General features: G+C 39.2%; 2 protein-coding genes across 6 annotated transcripts in view; both read left to right on the top strand.

Annotated features, from left to right (window-relative positions):
- RELCH (RAB11 binding and LisH domain, coiled-coil and HEAT repeat containing) overlaps nucleotides 1-11,270 on the top strand; it is a 77,697-nt gene extending 66,427 nt beyond the window's left edge. For all 4 annotated transcript variants that reach the window (XR_010365864.1, XM_064426913.1, XM_064426903.1 and 1 more), the window contains 2 exons: nucleotides 4,777-4,847; nucleotides 9,500-11,270. Coding sequence is in view for 3 of the 4 variants with exons in the window: in XM_064426913.1 (XP_064282983.1) it covers nucleotides 4,777-4,847; nucleotides 9,500-9,620 (192 nt within the window). In the remaining variant the exon portion in view is untranslated. The remainder of the gene's footprint in view (nucleotides 1-4,776; nucleotides 4,848-9,499) is intronic.
- Nucleotides 11,271-14,260: 2,990 nt separating this feature from the next.
- The window catches only part of TNFRSF11A (TNF receptor superfamily member 11a), a 32,742-nt gene continuing 29,567 nt past the window's right edge, over nucleotides 14,261-17,435 (top strand). Inside the window, exons 1-2 of one of the 2 annotated variants that reach the window (XM_064426945.1) lie at nucleotides 14,261-14,547; nucleotides 15,989-16,103. In XM_064426945.1, the coding sequence (XP_064283015.1) occupies nucleotides 16,062-16,103 (42 nt within the window). In that variant the 5' untranslated portion in view covers nucleotides 14,261-14,547; nucleotides 15,989-16,061. The remainder of the gene's footprint in view (nucleotides 14,548-15,988; nucleotides 16,104-17,435) is intronic. The other variant, XM_064426940.1, reaches the window with a different exon arrangement.

Here is a 17,435-nt window from a genome sequence, read left to right as displayed (position 1 = left end):
TGTTTTTACCATCTTTATGTTAATCAAACCAAGGATGCACTAAAATCATTGGCTACAATATTATCAAGGAAATGTAAATAAAAATTGTGGAGTGCCAGAAAGAAACTATTAAGGATTAGGGAAGTAGAGTCCTAAAATACCTTCCTATCTGGATTACTGTGTGCAGTTCTGGGCTGCCCAATACAAAAGTGTGGACTTAGTGGAGAGAGTCCAAAGAAAGGCTGGAGGAGAAAATGTGGGATCTGGGACTGTTCAGCCTGGAGAAGAGAAGGCTTAGGTGAATTCTATCAGTACCTGAAGAGAGGCTCCAAAGAGGACTGTGTTTTTGGGGATTTTTTGTGACAATGACTAATCAGTGGCCCACATTGTCCAAAGAGGTTGTGAAGTCTAAATGCTTGGATACTCCAAAGCCATCTGGACATGTTCTTCCCCGGCATTTGGCTTCAGGTGGCTCTGCTTGAGCAGGGGGTTGGACCAGATGATCCTCCAGGGGTCCCTTCCAATCTCCACCACTCTTTGATTCTGTGAATTGTAAAGAGCAGATTAAAAAAAGCAGACAGGACAACATGGGCGTGAACAAGATCTTCTCTGGTAGGAGGTGCTTACAGAAAGCAGCAAAAAACCCAAAAAAGTTAACAGAAGAAGCCAGCTTGAATAACTTGAAAATCTTGGCCATATGCACTTTTTTGGTAAGTACTTGAAGAGGATGAATACAGAGATTGACACAAAGAGATGTTAAGTCAGTAGCAGAAATAAGAAGTGTTGTTTTGTTGCATGTTGGGGAAAATCTTAACAGGATGAACATTTCAAGGGATAGAGCAAAAGATTTAATCAGTCTGTACAGAAGAGTATTGTTGTAGTCTTTGAAGGTTAATACTGCATTTTGATTAATTACATTACTAAATTAAAATTATTTTATTTTCCTTGTATTTGCAAAAGTGACTGAATTGAGATGACTGTATTCTCTAGGAGTCCTAAGTTCCTATATTCAGTAACAAGGTTCCTTCTTCCAGTTACATTTACCATCTAAAAGCCTATAGCATCAATCTTTTATTTTCTGTATATTATTACTGGAGGAACTTTTCAACCTGAAAGGACAGAACCTGAGTTCAGAAGTCTAATCAAAAGAAATAGCATCACTCGAAGGCAACAGAATTGTGTTCCATACCACAGGCAGCACTGGAGGTGTAGCAATGATAGATACTCTGTTCAGAGAGGTTGGGAAGTGGACTGGGAGGTCCTAAGCTTATGTCTGAAAGCTGAAGTTAGGCAAAAGTTTCATTTTCTTTCACCAAGAAAATATAACGGGGATAATTGATTGAATACTGCTACTTCATTTTTTAGTTAATGTAACTTCTAAAATTTAAAGACATAGTCAGTTCAAAAGATACCCTGAATTACAACAACGGGTTTGATTGAGTTTGAATCTTATAGTCAGAGAAAGAGCTGAGGACTGGAACAGGATTTAAAATAAATCAATAAGTAAAGACAGCTGTCAATCCTCCGTTACCCCATTCTGTATTACTGTACTTAAGTGACTTCAGTCATGATGCCAGTTGCTTTGACTTTTTAGCCAGAGAGCAATATAAAATTGAAAATATTTACCCCTGCTCCAGTGGGTTAGAAAGCTCACTACACGCTCTACAATTCTTATCCCTTTTTTTGTAGAAATGGATATCTAGGGCTTGATGAGCTTCCCACTTCGATAGCATGTTTGTAGGCATCATGATAGAGGCTTCTGAGACCCAGTGAGTTCTAGTGTCTGTCTTGGAAGCCTTCTGTCTGAGAGTCATGTTTTATGGAATGAATGTCATTTGCTGTCTCAAATAATTAGACATTTGCATAACTTTTGCATCACTATTTTGGCCTCCATGGTGTTATTCATTATTCAAATGTCTTGTCACTTGACAAACACACATTTTCTAAATCACAGAGCCTTAGCTCTAATGGCTTTAACGTCAGTACAGAGTTTATGCTCATCTTGAAAGGGTAACATTGTGGAAATTAGCTTGTGTGGTCCTGTCTGGCAGCATTTACCACTCATACCTCATACTTGTTTTCCTTTCTTTCATGTAAATAAAAGTGTAAGTTGGGCATTTAGGAATGCATTAGGACATTCCTTTAAAGATGAGAAGGTTCTCATCTTTAAAGGAAACATTTTCTTATCTTTAAAGGAAACATTTCACCTTGTGCAGACACTCAGATACTTTACCAGCATCTTTAGTTCAATGTCAAGTCCCTTCTTCCTCATTTTCTACTTACCTTTTATGGGTTTTCAAAGTAGACTTGAGTTGCACGATAGTGAGTCAGTACTTGGTAAAAATATTTAGTCCATATACTGCAGTACTGTTTATAAGACTTCAGTATGTTAAGTCTCTTAAGTGTCTCTAAATATAGAGTTAGTGCTCTAAAATATTTCTCTTTAAGGAGATGTGATTTCATAATCAGTCCTATGACCAAACAAGGAGAATCCAAAGAAATAGGTCTGAGCAGTATGTGCAAAGCCATAATGTAGAAATTTAGAAATTAATTTGTGGAAGAGGCAATAATTGCTCCACTTCATCCAAGAATTACACAGCCTTCCCAGCAGGAGCTGTGCAATGGATGGGAAAGCCATCCTTTATTGAAATGATTCTGGGTCCTTGATTAATTATTCTCCCCTTTGATCAAGGCTTCATATTGTTGATAGTTGGAACATCTGGATTCAGATGTACAAAAATGTAGGAAAGTTCCAGTGCACAGGTGGAAATGATAAGTAACAAAAATTATGGTGACTGTGCTTGAAAATTTCAGGGCTTTTTTGATACAGAACAAAAAGCTTTTTTTTCACTAGAATTCTGAATGTATTTCTCTTGTACTTCTGTACTCATGAGCATTATGTATTTGTATAACTTTTTATGTAAATGGAGAACAGCAAATGTAGCAGGAAGAATTGTAGTCCTGTTTGAATGCTGCTCTCTGAAACACTCAAGGGTGTGTAACACCTGCTACCTAAAATGTTTCAAATGCTGAAATCATACTTCTGGATAAATGGAGTGAGCAGTGGCACAGGTCTCCAGAACAGGCCACATCCTATCAGTATAACTAATGGTTGTGCTGCAGACTTGACAGAAACCAGCATTTTAATTTATGCAAATACATTTAAAAATAGTTATCAGTTGGTAGTAACCATTAGTGACTGATCTGTATTTTACAGATTGAAAATAGTATTTTTCCTTTGTTGTATATATTCAGGTTTGGTAAGACAATACTAATTTTAATTGCTTGTAGCTTTGAGATTTTAAGTTTAATGTCTCAAAAAAGTATTTAGCTTTCTTCTGAGCTGTGGCAGAGGAACTTTCCATTTATGCAGTGTGTATATATGTGTGTATATGTATATATTTATAGTTTCATACTTTGCATTCTAACATTTTTGCCTAAGTGTTGCAAAACATGTCTTGGTTTGAAAAGACAGGTGTCTGCTAAGGAAGGCAGGAGCCTCTCTTGAAATGGAAAATGTAAACCCCCTCCCTCTGACTTCTTATAATTTTGAAATTAAGGGGCTGTCAGGCAAAGATATGGGAGTAGAAATAACAGCTCTTTATTAGGAAAAGTAAAAATAAAAATGCAGTTATACAAAACAACACTGACAGAGACAGAATATGACGTGACACCCTGTTGGTCAGGGTGTTGGTAGCATCCCATTGAATGGTGGCTGCAGCCCTCCTGCAGTGACAGATGTGGTTCTGTTGTAACAATGAGCCTGTGGAGGGGTGTAGTTTTCTTCTGAAGGTCCAGTTGTGGTGTAGATGGGCCTGGTCTTCCTCTGGGAATTCACTGGGAAAAGGTTGCCTGTGGTGTTGCAAATCTCAGATTATATCCAGGTAGGAATGCTTGGCTCCTCCCCCTGGGCAGATCCTCTCACATTGGGATGATGTAATTTTATCAATCATGCAGTGAGATTCAATGGCCCATCAACAGAAGATATCTCCTGGAGGGAGGATGGGTTGTGGAAGAGATAAAGAAAACTTCCCAATTAACAGAAGATACCTGCCCCACCTCTAACAGATGGCAATAGAATACACCCACCCTGCCGCATCTTGCATTTTCAACCTAAGACAAAACACTTTTGTCTTAATGTGTTAAAACATTACTGTTGTGAACAGGGAAGGGAGCCATTTATCTGTCCATTAATTAACTGTATGATTTTGTTTTAAAGCCTGCTATTGGGAATCATTTCCTTATTTTTGGATAAGTGTAAAAATGTCAGTGTGGAGGTGTCTTCAGTCTTAAATACTCTGCAGAAACCTTTAACATGTACTTAAATAAAAGGAAAAAGCCGTGAGTCATAGGAACTCTGGAAGACACCAGTGGAATGGTATCAAGTTGATTTTAGCACTTCCTTCCATTAAGATGTTGTCCTAGGAAACCATCACACTTTTTTCTTTCCTTGCTTTTTCTTTCATGCATAATGTTCATGAAGATATAGTGTGTCACAGATGTGGGTTTGTTTTAGTGCTGTTTTTAAAAGCCTGGGGCAAAAGGACGGAGTCCTGAACTTCTGTAACTATTTGGAAAACATTTTCTTCCTTAAGTAATTTTGAATGTTTTTGTTGTTTCTAACCACAAGGCATTATCAGATAACTGGAACTCAAAGGCACTTGAAAAAAAACAGGGAAATGTTTTAAACAGTTCTGCTAATGTCAGAATTTTTTGCAGAGTAGATTTCATAAGAAGTGTTAATGTAAAAGAAAAAAATGTCAAATGTCATGTATCTATCTTCCTTATGTGTCTTAGGTTATTTTGAGCTCCATGATAAAAGAATGTGAACAGAAAGTGGAAAACAAGACCGTCCAAGAACCGCAAGGGTAAGACTTCCACTTCCTTTTTTCTGTGTGCCTCCAGAGTAGTGTCTGCAGAGTGTATTCCATGATGGAGTCCAAGGTTTGTGACCTGAAATCCTGCACTGACATACATGCTGTGTTTGAAAACAGATTTTGGAAACTTTAATACAGTGGTTGTTTCTGTCTCCAGTGTAAAACATAAGAAAAAAATTATTTTTATAGGAATTGTTCTTGGTTCTTAATTTTTTGTTCATTTAAAGCTGTATTTAAATTTCTCTCCTGCGTCTGAGAAATCGGGGAGTGCCTGGCCTAAGTGCTTAGAGCAACCTATGTAGCAGACACTTTGCCACCCATGGGGGTGGCAACCTGCCGGCTGAGGGAATTGTTCTGGTCCTGGGAAGGGCTTGCTTCAGGCTGCTGTCCTGGTTTCCACAGGACTGGTGAACACAAGAGCAGTTTCTCCAGTGTATAAACTGACCCCTGTGTAAGTGTGCTGGTTAGGCAGTAAGCTGACTTTGGGAAAATGCCATCTGTGTTGCACCATGGTAAAACACCCTTTCCACAAACACAGAATAAACCCATCTCTCCAGGGAGGCAGCAGACACAGTGCACATGCATCCATTTGCTTCACCTGTAGAGATGGTATCATTTGTGTGCACTTCCTGATAACAAAAGTAGCCAACAGACCCACCTTGGATTTGGAAATTTGGAATGCTCAGTGTCATTATGATGAGTTGTATGTGCTCTTTTGCTTGCTTATTGCCTGGAATGGCATGACAGCAGGTAAACTCTTGTGGATTGTTATATAACTTAACAAATCCTTAGCAGTGTTGCCAAGGAAGTGTGTGAGAAGGTATCTGAAAAGATAATCTGTTCTCAATCCCAATGCTTTGTCATAAGAATTGAGACAATTACTGAAGCTTGTTCATGTCATGCTTCCTTATCTGTAAAAAACTTACAGAATTTACTTCCTGACAGAGCTCACCCATAGTCCTGGAAGCAACTGGTAGTCTGAGAATGATTAAAATAAGAAAGGTGTACAAGAACTTAACAGAAGAAATGTAAAGTAGAAATAGGGTCAGTCTCTCAGGCACCAAGTAAAATACTTCAGGCTTACCAGTAGTAAATACTTTGGAATGACAGGCCTATTAAGGCATTGCAGAAACAGATAAATGCAAACCTCATAAAACATATAATGTATTTTCTTTATGAATGCAGCTGCTGAAAACTAAGATATGAAAAGGATAAGTCTTTGCAATCTGTTCCTTTGTTCTTTAATTAGCCTTCCCCTTTCTCATTCAACGTCAGACTATGGTTGTAATCTTGTACTGTACAAAATTAACAAGAAATATTTTACCACTGAAGAAATGACCTTTTCATATACGTAAATATCTGTTTTCTTGCTAAGTGCTTGCTAATTTCAGTTCCTAATTTCAATGACAAATACATATTTGACAAAGGATTTAAATACAACTGGGATATAAATTACTGGGGTTTGTTAACAGCACGGCAGTGCAGGCACAGAAATCAACAATGGGTGCAAAAGCAATCTCCTGACAGTCTTACCTCTTCTTTTCCCCTTGCTGTTAGAAAAACTTGGTCAAATAATATGGGATCAAATAAATAGTTTTTTCAGAAGATTAAACTCAGCATTTTTAAATATTGGATAGCCACTTTTGTTAAACATTTTGTTTAGCAATTAATAAGGTATTTTAATCATTGGTAACAACTTATATTACAAACTGATTGCTATAAAATACCCATGAAGAATGTTTGTTTTGGCCTAGAGTTTCCCCATAAAACAGGCAGAACTGTGTGTAGTATCTGATTCATCTAGACACCAGGAAAAATTTTATATTTACACATCATTTGTGGGTTGTGTTTTGTTTTGCTTTTTAAATAATGGATTGTTTTAAACAAGATATATTATTGCTTTGTTGGGTTCTTTGATTACTTTTTTAAGATGTGAGACTCAAATTATTTGATTTCGTATTAATTTTTGCTATGTTTAAATATTCCGTTTCCATAGTAATGGAAGTACTTTGGAGGCTATTTATTTTGGATGTTTAAACTTTTAAGTATGCAGGATGCTGTGGATTATGTTTCTATTTACAGTAACAGTTCTAGAAAACATGAACTTCTAGACTCTGTAGTTGTTACTGTTTAATTTTTGACATCAGATGGCTGATATCCCCCCAAACTGTTTCAAGAACCAATGGAACACCTCCTTGTTTACCTCAGTCTAATTCAGGATCATTAGACTAATGAAAGCACAGTTTGTTTAGAACTACAGGTTTGTCACCAGTTGCTAGGCTTTCTTTTCTGAAGTCAGCAATTTTATTTTCTTGATGCTGCTACTCCTTGGAATGTACAGTATTTCCCAAATAAGTTTTCGTAGCTACACACAACTCTAGGGTATCTCATAGTCTGAGACAGCTTCTTGTACTTAACTAGCTGATAGTGAGTATAAACTGTTACTTACATAATTTATATGCCCTTGCTTTATCATGAAATCAAAGGAAATTGCAAAAGGCATCTATCTCACTGTAGCAGTAATTTCCCAGCTAAGTTGTATCAGCTGGAAATATGTGATTCATTAGTTGACTGGAGATGTTTAATCAAGCCAAAGATGTCTGGCTACATGATTGTGCCTGAAATAAATATTTTTCTTTAAAAGTTTATAATTAAACTATTTGCAAATCCACAATACAGCTTTAGTGAGAAGCTTCCCTTTTATTTTTAAGGTACTTTAAAAAGAACCAGAAATCATTATTAATAAGCACCTTTTTTTATGTAGTGTGCAGTGGGAGAAAGTACTGGGTTTATCCCTTCTGTCTTTGAAGAAATCATTCAAGTTCTGTTGAAACAATTCAGAGTTAACTTCAATTTTATCTCCTTGATGCAAGTGTGTCTAACAGAACTGTTTATAACTTTCAGACTGAAAAGTCAATTCCTGGAATCTGGCCTTTGCAAGTAAGACAGATTTTGTGGTCTTAGCTATAATTTTGAAATGCAGAGTCCATGCCAAGTTCACTAGGGATAATTTATTTGGTAATGTTTCTAAAATTGCCTTTGTCCAATGTTGATAAAACTTGCAATTTTGACTACAAATATAGGAAGTATGGAATATTTGTTAATATTCCTGCTATGTACATTTGCTCTATCTTGAGACAGATGACTCCTACTGTGCTAAACAGTTTATATATATCTGAAGTTGAGTTCACTGATATGTTGTTAATTAAAAAAAAATAAAATCTGTTAATTTCACGTAATAGGGATCATTTCTTAACGTATTATTCAAAGCTTAGCATCCTGTAGCTTCAGCATTGATTGGATTGCTCCTTCCAGTTTGTGGGAAACCTATCAACTCTCCATTGGCCTATGCAGTATGTCTCAATTAGGAACATCCAAGCACAGGTGACAGGAGCCACATTCACAACAACCAGAAGAAGCAGCTCCTTACCCAGCGAGGGGCTGACCCAGTAGGGCTCAGGGTGGGGTTTGCAAGAAATTTATAAGGAAATCAAAGGAAAGCTGATCAAGTAGTATAAAATAAAGATTTATTGAGAGTTACTAGGTTGACAATCCTCACCATTTTTTAACTCTGCTCAGGTGGAAGTAGTTGGAAAATAAAGAGTTGAAAATTAAGGAGAGAGGTCACTGTTTTGTCACCTTGCTTTTGCTCTACACGTCTGCTAATGTCACTGTTGGAGGCAGGATACTTGGGTTAGAAAGGTCTGTGACTGAACTGATAGTGATTAACTAAATAAATACAAGGATTGACATTTCTGGTGAAAAGGCAAAGCCAGTCTTTCACAGAGGTATTTGTCACAGCAATTCCCCCGTAGGTAGCAGATGCTAATGTGGTGACATCCAAAGGTCTGCTGGATCGGTCTGCGTCTCACAAATGGGATGGGACCTTGACTGGTTGCAGACTTAGGATTTATTATCTGGCTGTATCATACAGGCAAAAAGCAAGAGATACAGGAAAATAACATTCATGCAAATCCAGATCAGAGACAAGATGGCAGCTTATGCAAAACCTATTCTTTGAACCAAAACCTGTTCTTTGAACCAACAGCATACAAGAAAAGGTGTAAAGTTATTATACTCTAACTAATAAGAAAGGGACCCACATGGGTTTAACATTAGCAAAAGGACTTCTATAAACCTCAAACAATACACAATAATTCATTATTTAAGATTGAAACTTTTTCTATCTTTGCAAAGCATATATCTAGAACTTCTCACATCTTGAACTATCAATAAGTTCTTGTTCCTTATGATAAATATAAATGTATTCGCTTGGTTTTTAACTTCCTAGTTTCCCATGAGAAGGTTTAGAAATTTCCCAGCCTTTCTTAGCTTTGTGTCTACTTTCTGAGGCCTTTTTGTACTTTCTAAAGTCTTTTACCTTTCTATATTCCTACACAAAGGTACTAAAAATTAGTGCACAAAAATATTTTACCATTTTCACAGGCACTGTGAGCACATTAAAATAAATTTAACAGTGTATATATGGACTGGGTAGTGATGGGTTTTCAATTCTTCTTCACAGACTGGTCTTTTTTGTTGAAACCTCTGAAACACAAAGACAATTTAGTTGCTTAATAAATAACAACATAATGTTCTTTTTAATTTGTAGTCTCATGCCACTAAATGTTTTCCTTTGCTAGCTCAATGTCAATTGCAGCGAGCCTGGTAAGTGAAGATACAAAGACCAAGTTTTTGAACAAAATGGGCCAGCTGACTACATCAGGTGCAATGTTGGCTAATGTGTTCCAGAGGAAGAAGTAAGATGGGAAAAGGAACTCCCAGCTAACACTAAGGTGGACCTCACAGAGACTGGTTCCTGTACTTGAAGTATTTGCCTTTTAATTTCTTCTGTCTTATGTTCTTGTAGTATAATTTTATTCTAACCTCCAAAGATATTTGCACTGCTTTTGAATATCGCTGTGTATCTGTTAATTTTGGGTTAACTGTGGTTGATATAAATCTGAAATCATAGTCTGTACCAAGTCCCTGTTCTGTGTTCTTGTCTTTCCAGCGTATTTTTTTTATATAGTGGAAGGTTTTGGTTTTTTTTATTTTCTGACAGGATATCAGCAAATATCTGTATTATACATGGAGCTATTCTGACGGTACTTAAAATAATGTAAATTTGAAGTCATTGTCATGAAGTAATAAAAGTGGAGATTACTTATGTATTTAAATTATGAGAGAGTAATGCAGATTTTTTTAATTATGTTTCTAAAAAGAAGAGGAAGAGCCACCAGCATTTGTCTGTGCTTCTAGGGTTGTTTTTGTAAGTATTGTGCATCTTGAATCCAGAGGAATTGCAGTATCTAATGTATGAGACTGCTTGCACTGCATCAGTCTGCAGGGAATGCTCATGTTTCACATGCTTTATGCCAACATTGTAAATGCTGTACAAACTCCTTCAGATAAAATTCTCACATCTATGTTTTTTGAGGGATTTTTTTCTTTTGTAGGGGTTTTTGTTTTATTTTAAAGCACTTTACATGTCTACAAATCCACAGGCACATCCATTAAGCAAAGGAAAAACCTGGTAAATTAATAAATGTTTATAAACGTGTAAGCTACTACACAGGGTCCCCAGTACAGTTCTGCAGGCAGAGGAAACCTTACGCAGGAGACAGCTTTCATCTTGCACGCAGTGTGCAGTTCTGTGGACTGTGGAAACTAAAGATATTTTGTTGTTTAGATTGAATTTCAGTTTAATTTTGGAGTGTTTGAAATTATGCTGAGTTTGATGTGCTGAGTTTCTTTAAGATGTTAAGTAGACTGCCTACATACTTTTTGAAAATGATATTACAGGGAGTATATTCAACTACCAAATATTTTTGTTAGTAAGGAAGCATTAACAACTGAATCCTTTTCTTCTTATACAGCACTTTTTTTCCCCTCTTTATGTCAATGTAATCTTCTGAAAGTAAACTCAAGTGCATGCATGAATTGGTATGAGGTAGCAAAATATAAAAGCTCAGGCGTTCTCTGACACGGTACCATTCAGCTGGAAGTACGGACATCTTTGAGGACAAGGAAAGCAAAAAAGAGCAAGGGAATAAAGTATTCCCCCCAGAAATGGAGTAACAGGTCAGGTATCACCCTTAGAGGAGATAATGGAGAAAACTTGAGGCTTCTGCCTGCTTCGTGTCTGTGCTGTTGGCTCTGCATACGCTGTTCCTGCCATGGCTGTGTTGTGGCAGGGCCTGCTGCTCACGTGTGCGCCGTCGGTCCCCTGGCACTGCACTGATGGAACATTTCTCTGGAGGCCACAGACTGCTCCATGCCTTCGTGTTGCTCGTTACCATGAAAGTACGCTTTTAGCAGACTGACTGTGAAATAGAGACATTCCTGAGGAATGGGAAGTGGTGACGTTCCTCTCTATTGTTCTGTTGTCAATAAAAAGTTTTGTATACCTGCCTTGTCTTGTTACTTCTCTCTTCTCTGAAAAACATAATCACATCAACAGAGCTGTTACAGAACAGATGTACAGAAATTGTTTAGCCTTAACTCTTTTTACATAGCAGGTGGTCGACTGAACTTGCTCAATTTCCTTGGCTCCTAGACCTGTGACTTTACTGCCATTTACATTCAGGGACTCCTCCTATATCTTCTGTGCCACAGTTGTGTTTTGGATTTTTCTTCTTCTCTTTTCTGACTCCTCAAGCCGTTGCAGTGCCAGAGACAACTTTGTAGTCATGAGACTGAAATAACAGGTCCATGGTTAAGCTGCTGCTTTTTCAAGCAGGGCAGCTGCCTGTGAGAGTGGCTGCTCACTTATGCTGAACTTCATCCACTGTTTGGAAAACTCACGACTTCACACAAGCCAAAAAACTGTGGCAGCAATTTAACTGTGGAGAAAGTGGGATGACTCTTTAGTTTGTTGGTATAAATGTAGCATCTTTACCCCCACAGGGTAATAGGTCTAATCTCTGCAGCCCCTTGAAAAGTGTAGCTTTTTCTACTCGCGTTTCTACTTCACACCAGTTGTAGAAATTTGAGTGAGGATCACAGGAAGACGAGCACAGTAACTACTGAGGTGAAAAAATTACTCAGGTGTAGGCAGCAAACTTCCAATGCAAGCTATCTTCCGGAGTTTTGCCTCCTAAATTTCAGGTCTATGTTAGTATATGTTGGTTGCAGGAGTTTTTCAGTGTATATTACTTTTAAAATATGAACAGACTTTCAAGATTTCAAGTTGTTCTGTGTGGGGGGGCTTAGTGATTTTTGGGCCTTTCTGATTATTCCTCCTAACTCTGTCACTGTAGCATTCAGGACTGGAAAATAAAAGAGACATGCATTTAATGAGAAGAGCTTCCAGAATATTTTAAATTAACCTTTCCCCTCCACACACACACACCCTTTCCTGTTACTATTCAAAATAAATGAACCTTTTCGGAGAAAATGTTCTGTTAAAAGAAAGCAGTTCATCCCCTAAGGGTTGTCTTCAATTGCTTATGGCTCTGCCTGAGTAAGGATTCTGTAAAAAACCTAAATGTTTGCTTTATTAGCATTGCCTGAACTTTTTCAGCTTGTTCGCTTTAAATGTCAGAGGTCTCAAGCTGCCCCTAGTGAAGTTTCAGACAAAATCTTAGTATCTTTATTTAAAATATTGACTCTTTTGTTCTTCAACAAAAGTGATCAGTGGGCTGAAGGTACCTGGCTGCTACAATATATGTTCTCTGTAGATTAAGCATAAAGCTAATTGGTATTATGCCTATATTTGGTTTTGCAAGATTGTTTTCTAGAACTCTAAATTAGGCAAATTGTTCTTTTTGTATCTTCTAAGCAAGATGAATAAAGGGAGCTCCACAAAAAAAAGGCTGCTCACTTCTATTAATCTCTTCCTACTCCCCTACTGCACCAAGAAGAAAAACAATCCTGCTGTTTCTGTACGTGAAAGTATATTCTGGGTAGGAGAACTAAAAGCATTGTTTGAAAGGATTTGGAGTTAGAAAAGGTGAGGAAACTGATGGATTGAAAGATTAAAAATTATCCATGAAAAAAATCTGTTGTGAAAACAAGGAGTTTTTGTAATATATTGTGGGAATTCATTGCTACATAGGGATTATGAGGTGATTCAAAAAGATTCTGCAGAAAAGTAGATTTGTGGGATATTTCTACTCTCTCTATTGTGACACTGTTAATGGTATTCCTCTGTTGCAGGAGTCAGTGGCTCTATATTTTAGTGCATTTATGAAGGTGGGTATAATGCATTCCAAATGTTTTAAGTAATTTCCTACATGGAACTTACTGATGACGATATTTAAGTAAACCATGAAGTCCCAGCACAGGTTCATGGAGCAGAAAGTCACTGACCTGTTGATACAGCAAACTGATTGGCATGGCACTGATCCGAGGTGGAATCACAGAAGTTTGCATCAAATGTAAGTGCTGATGAATAACAAGAATAAAGGCAACAAGATTTCAAGGAAAATGGTTCACTGCTTTTCGGAGTGAACATTTGGCTAACGTTTCTAGTAAATACATTCGGATCCATAGCTGATTTGGTTTAGACTATGAAATTGGTCAACAAAGGCCCAGAGGAGCGTGGTTGTTGAATAAAGCTATTCAGGTCCTGGATGTCAGCAGTGTACACTGATATGTGTACGCTTAGCTTAGAAGGTGTTTTAAGGTTTCCTTAGGTTTAATGCTGGCCAATTTTCATCCATACAGGTAAGATATAGGAAAAGATGATTCTGCTTACATAGTTACAAGCAAGTCAGTGGCAAACAGCCTCTGTCTTTGGAGGCATCTGCACTACGTGCTGAACTTGAGCGTCCATCACACTTCCAGTTTGGTGAAAGACTTCCTTAGGCTGAAGATTTTAATTTCCTAGAAACTTCTCAGCATGAGCAGCTCTACTGCAGAAGTGAGTGACTTGAAACAGTGACTCACCACTTGGTGTCAAGGCCCAACACCATGGCAGTGGTCAGTCTGGTTCCTTTCCCAGCACCAGGATTGCACGTGCTCGCCACTGCCTCCCTCAGACACCCCGTGTCAGGCTGGTCTGCACCCTCTTGACTTCACCATCCCACAGAAGAGAGGGCTGTTTGTTCTACCATTTAAATACTGTTTGAAAACAGGGTTGTTTGCTGTGTATTTGAGTATTTCCATTCCCAAAACTATTGCGACTGTGGCCTTGTGCTGCTGCTCCTTGCCCTACACTTTTACAGAGTTTGTTCCCCATTCCATAACACCTGAGAGGCTTCTTCAGGAGATAGAGGCAGTGCAGTGGAGCCCTGCTGAAGTGACAGCAGCCGTAGCAGAGCATGTGCCTTGTAGGATCATGTGGGTTGTTCTGAAAGGCATTTGCACCTTCCCTTTAAATACACTGCAAGGCAAGGGGAAGTGGTGATGGGGAAGAAGCAGCTGCAATGTTTAATAGGCAATAAGGGCTTAGGTTTGATCCCTTGCTGACAGGTGAATGCACTCCGTTGATCTGAGTTATCTCAATCAGGTGAGTTTTCAAAGGATCATTAAGTGTGCTGTTGGATAAAATGGCAGGGTGGCTCTGGGGAACTGGTTATGGGGTGTTGCCAAGGGGTTAGGGTCTCAGTCTCCCTGCTGGTAGGTGTTTGCCAGCCTTAAAGACTCATCTCCAGGGCTTGAGGAGTATTCTGGGCAGAGCAAGCTCCCCAGGCCATGCCAGTATTGCTCTTGTCTCAAGGATTAACACATGACTCAAGTCTTACAGGTTGACAGGTATCTTATAAACATCCAAGTTAAAAATTCACCATGACTTTGTATTTCCTCCCTGGAGCATGCAGGCATAGCTGTTGCTACAGTGGCTGGTGATAACCTATTAGCTCAGGGTCTGCTTGCACGTACTTCAAATATCTGACGTACTAGCGGTGGTTGGGAGCGTTTTTCTTTTGAATGCTGTGGACTTGAGGTTTTCAGACAGGCATTTAGCAGTGGTACATTTTTGTGGGATTGTAAAAGGTGTGTTGTGTAAACCACACCAGTGTGACTAAGGAGCTTTATTATAGCTGCTCTGTCATGGGAAATATTTGTGTGATTGAAAATTTCAAGGAGACTGGGCAAAAGAATGCTATGGAAACTTGCCTTTCACAGGAAGGAAAAAGTTTCAAGTTGATGACATGATTTTATGTATGGTTGGGGTTTTTGTAAAAAATAGATTTTAGTTTTTTAATTGATTTATTTTAATAGCTAGAGTTCTTAAATAAAACTAGAGCCTCCTGTGCTAAAATGTGCAGATATTTTTCTACCTTTTTTCTCCAAGTGTAGAAAGCTCCACATGCTGGATCATACAGTAGGGCTCCCTCCCCTCTGTGGGTGATGAGGCAGCTGAAGGCAGTCTTTCTCCTTGGTCCCATGGCAGACTCTCTGCATGGATTGCTGGTACTCCAGAAGCTGCACTGTGATCCATCTGCCCCGCAGGGCATTGCCCTGATTTAGAGGGATCTTTCCTAGAGCTTTGACTTTGCACTGCACTGCTTTCTTGCTACCCTGCTGAGAGGCAGGTGCTCATATTTACACAGCCTGTATTCAGTCCACAGACTGAAACCCCAGATAACCTTTGGGACACATACTGAAAGAAAACCATTGATCGAGATCGATCAAAACCCTTCATCTCATCCTCTATCCCTCAGCAGCGTGTGAGAGGCAAGGGAATGCCTTCACAGCCTTCCTGCACATGAGAAAAGGTTTCCCAGGGTGCAACCATCTGCCTTTCAGTGTTGCTTCTCTACCCAGGTTTCTATCATGTCACTGGATTTAACACAGAGCCTCCTGGTTCTCCCTCCTGGGGAAAGGGTACATCACAGGGTGTTGGTGTCCATGTGCAGGTAAGGGGATTTCAGTGGCATGGACAAAGTGAAGGAACAGCTGGGGACATAAACATGAGCGTACAAGTGCTGCTCAGATGCCCTGGTATATCCACCAAACCATTCCCAGCCTTTGCTTTTTGGGTTGAAATTTTTGGAAAGATGGAATACAAATTCAGGCATTGGCTGGGACTGAGCTGCCATTTGTCCAAGCTCCTGTAAAAGAGGAGTTTTTACACTGATGCTGAAGGGGTTTAATTTTCACACAGATACAAAATTGCAGTTTTGATGTAGATAGCAACTTTTAGAATAGCATTTAGCAGGTAATACCCACTTTTCTCTCTCTAGGAAGGAAGTAAGAAGAGATCCATACCGACCGCAGCCCTGCTAAGTGGTCAGCCGAGCTCACGGTTTGTTTTCCATGGCAGGCATCACCAAAGAAGGGATCCTGGAATTGTCCAAGGTATTATTTTCATTCTGTCACACTGCTAAGGCTGCACAGGGTTTTCCATCTCTCCTCTTTCATCAGAGCTTCCCAAAGGCTAGTCCAGTTTATGCTTGTGTCCCACGGCGTTGTACAGAAACAAGAGGCACCCAAATGTCACCATTAAGGTTGTAACCTTAATATTTCAAGTATTTTGGTTTTATTCAAAACAGGTGCTTTGTAAAGGTAGCTGACAAAATAATGTCCTGTAAGAGAAAAAAAAGTTCTAGAACAGGCAGACAAACCAGTTTTGGTATAAATGTTTGGGTTTTATCTGTGCTACATAGAATGATATATGTGATAAGTGTGAGAGAATTGACAGTGCTACACGTTCCCTGGTTCATATTTTATAGCATTCACATTTTAGTTTCTGACAATCTACTGCAATCCATAATTAAGACTCTAAAACACCCAGTAGTGGCTTCTGTGGGTTTTGGCTCAGGAACATAAAATTTAACTCAGAGGAAAATGTCTGAGCTTTCAAAAAGAGGCTGTTTTCACATAGTGGTAGAAAATGAGAGAAATTTCAGCCCAAAGAAATATTTCAGGCAGGATCAGGGGTGAGAATGCAAAAGTAATCGAGCTGATGTGCAATAGTGACTGCTCTGGAGCTCCGCCGAGCTGCACAGGGCTTGGCTTTACTCGATGCCTTCAAAGCCTTCACTTGACACCTTCAGAGCAAGCTGATAACACATCTAACTGCTAGTGAGAGTGTGAATTTGCTCTTGTAAATCTCTGGTTAGAACGAGCAGCTGGTAAATAAATACAGCCTATAGCCTTAGAGTTGTGCTAAATGTGAAAAGGGGAAGAGACTTCACAGACTGTTCTGTTTAAAAAGAAACATTTCCTTGTACCATAAACACAAACATTTTAAAACATCCCGGCTGGCACAGAGCTGCATGTTTTCAGCAATGGGTGGATGAGGCTCCAGCAGAAGGATCTCAGCCCAGTGCTGTCCCTCCCTCTCTGTGGGCTCCCTCCAGGACCAACCAGGACTAGCACCACTGCCAGCAGCTGGGCACACACCTTTGCACATGTCACACCTTACCTTGCAAAGCCCCAGTGAAGTCTGCTTTGCATTTGTTGCCTGCCAGGCAAGCTGGCTGCTGTGGCCATCCCTCCTACTCCTCACTCCCAAGTCAGTTGTGTTCCAGACCAGCAGCGTGTCCAGCCCAAGCGAGGTGAGACCCTAACTCCTCAAGCAGGGTGACAGGGCTCTGACACCACACTTGCAAGCTCGATGGCTTGCTGAAACCCAGCAGCATGATCCTTCCCAGTCACCTCCAGAAGAGCGAGGACATCAGGAGCAGC

This window comes from Passer domesticus, chromosome 1, assembly GCF_036417665.1.
Source record: "Passer domesticus isolate bPasDom1 chromosome 1, bPasDom1.hap1, whole genome shotgun sequence".
NCBI lineage: Eukaryota > Metazoa > Chordata > Aves > Passeriformes > Passeridae > Passer > Passer domesticus.
This window is presented reverse-complemented; position numbering and strand designations above follow the sequence as displayed.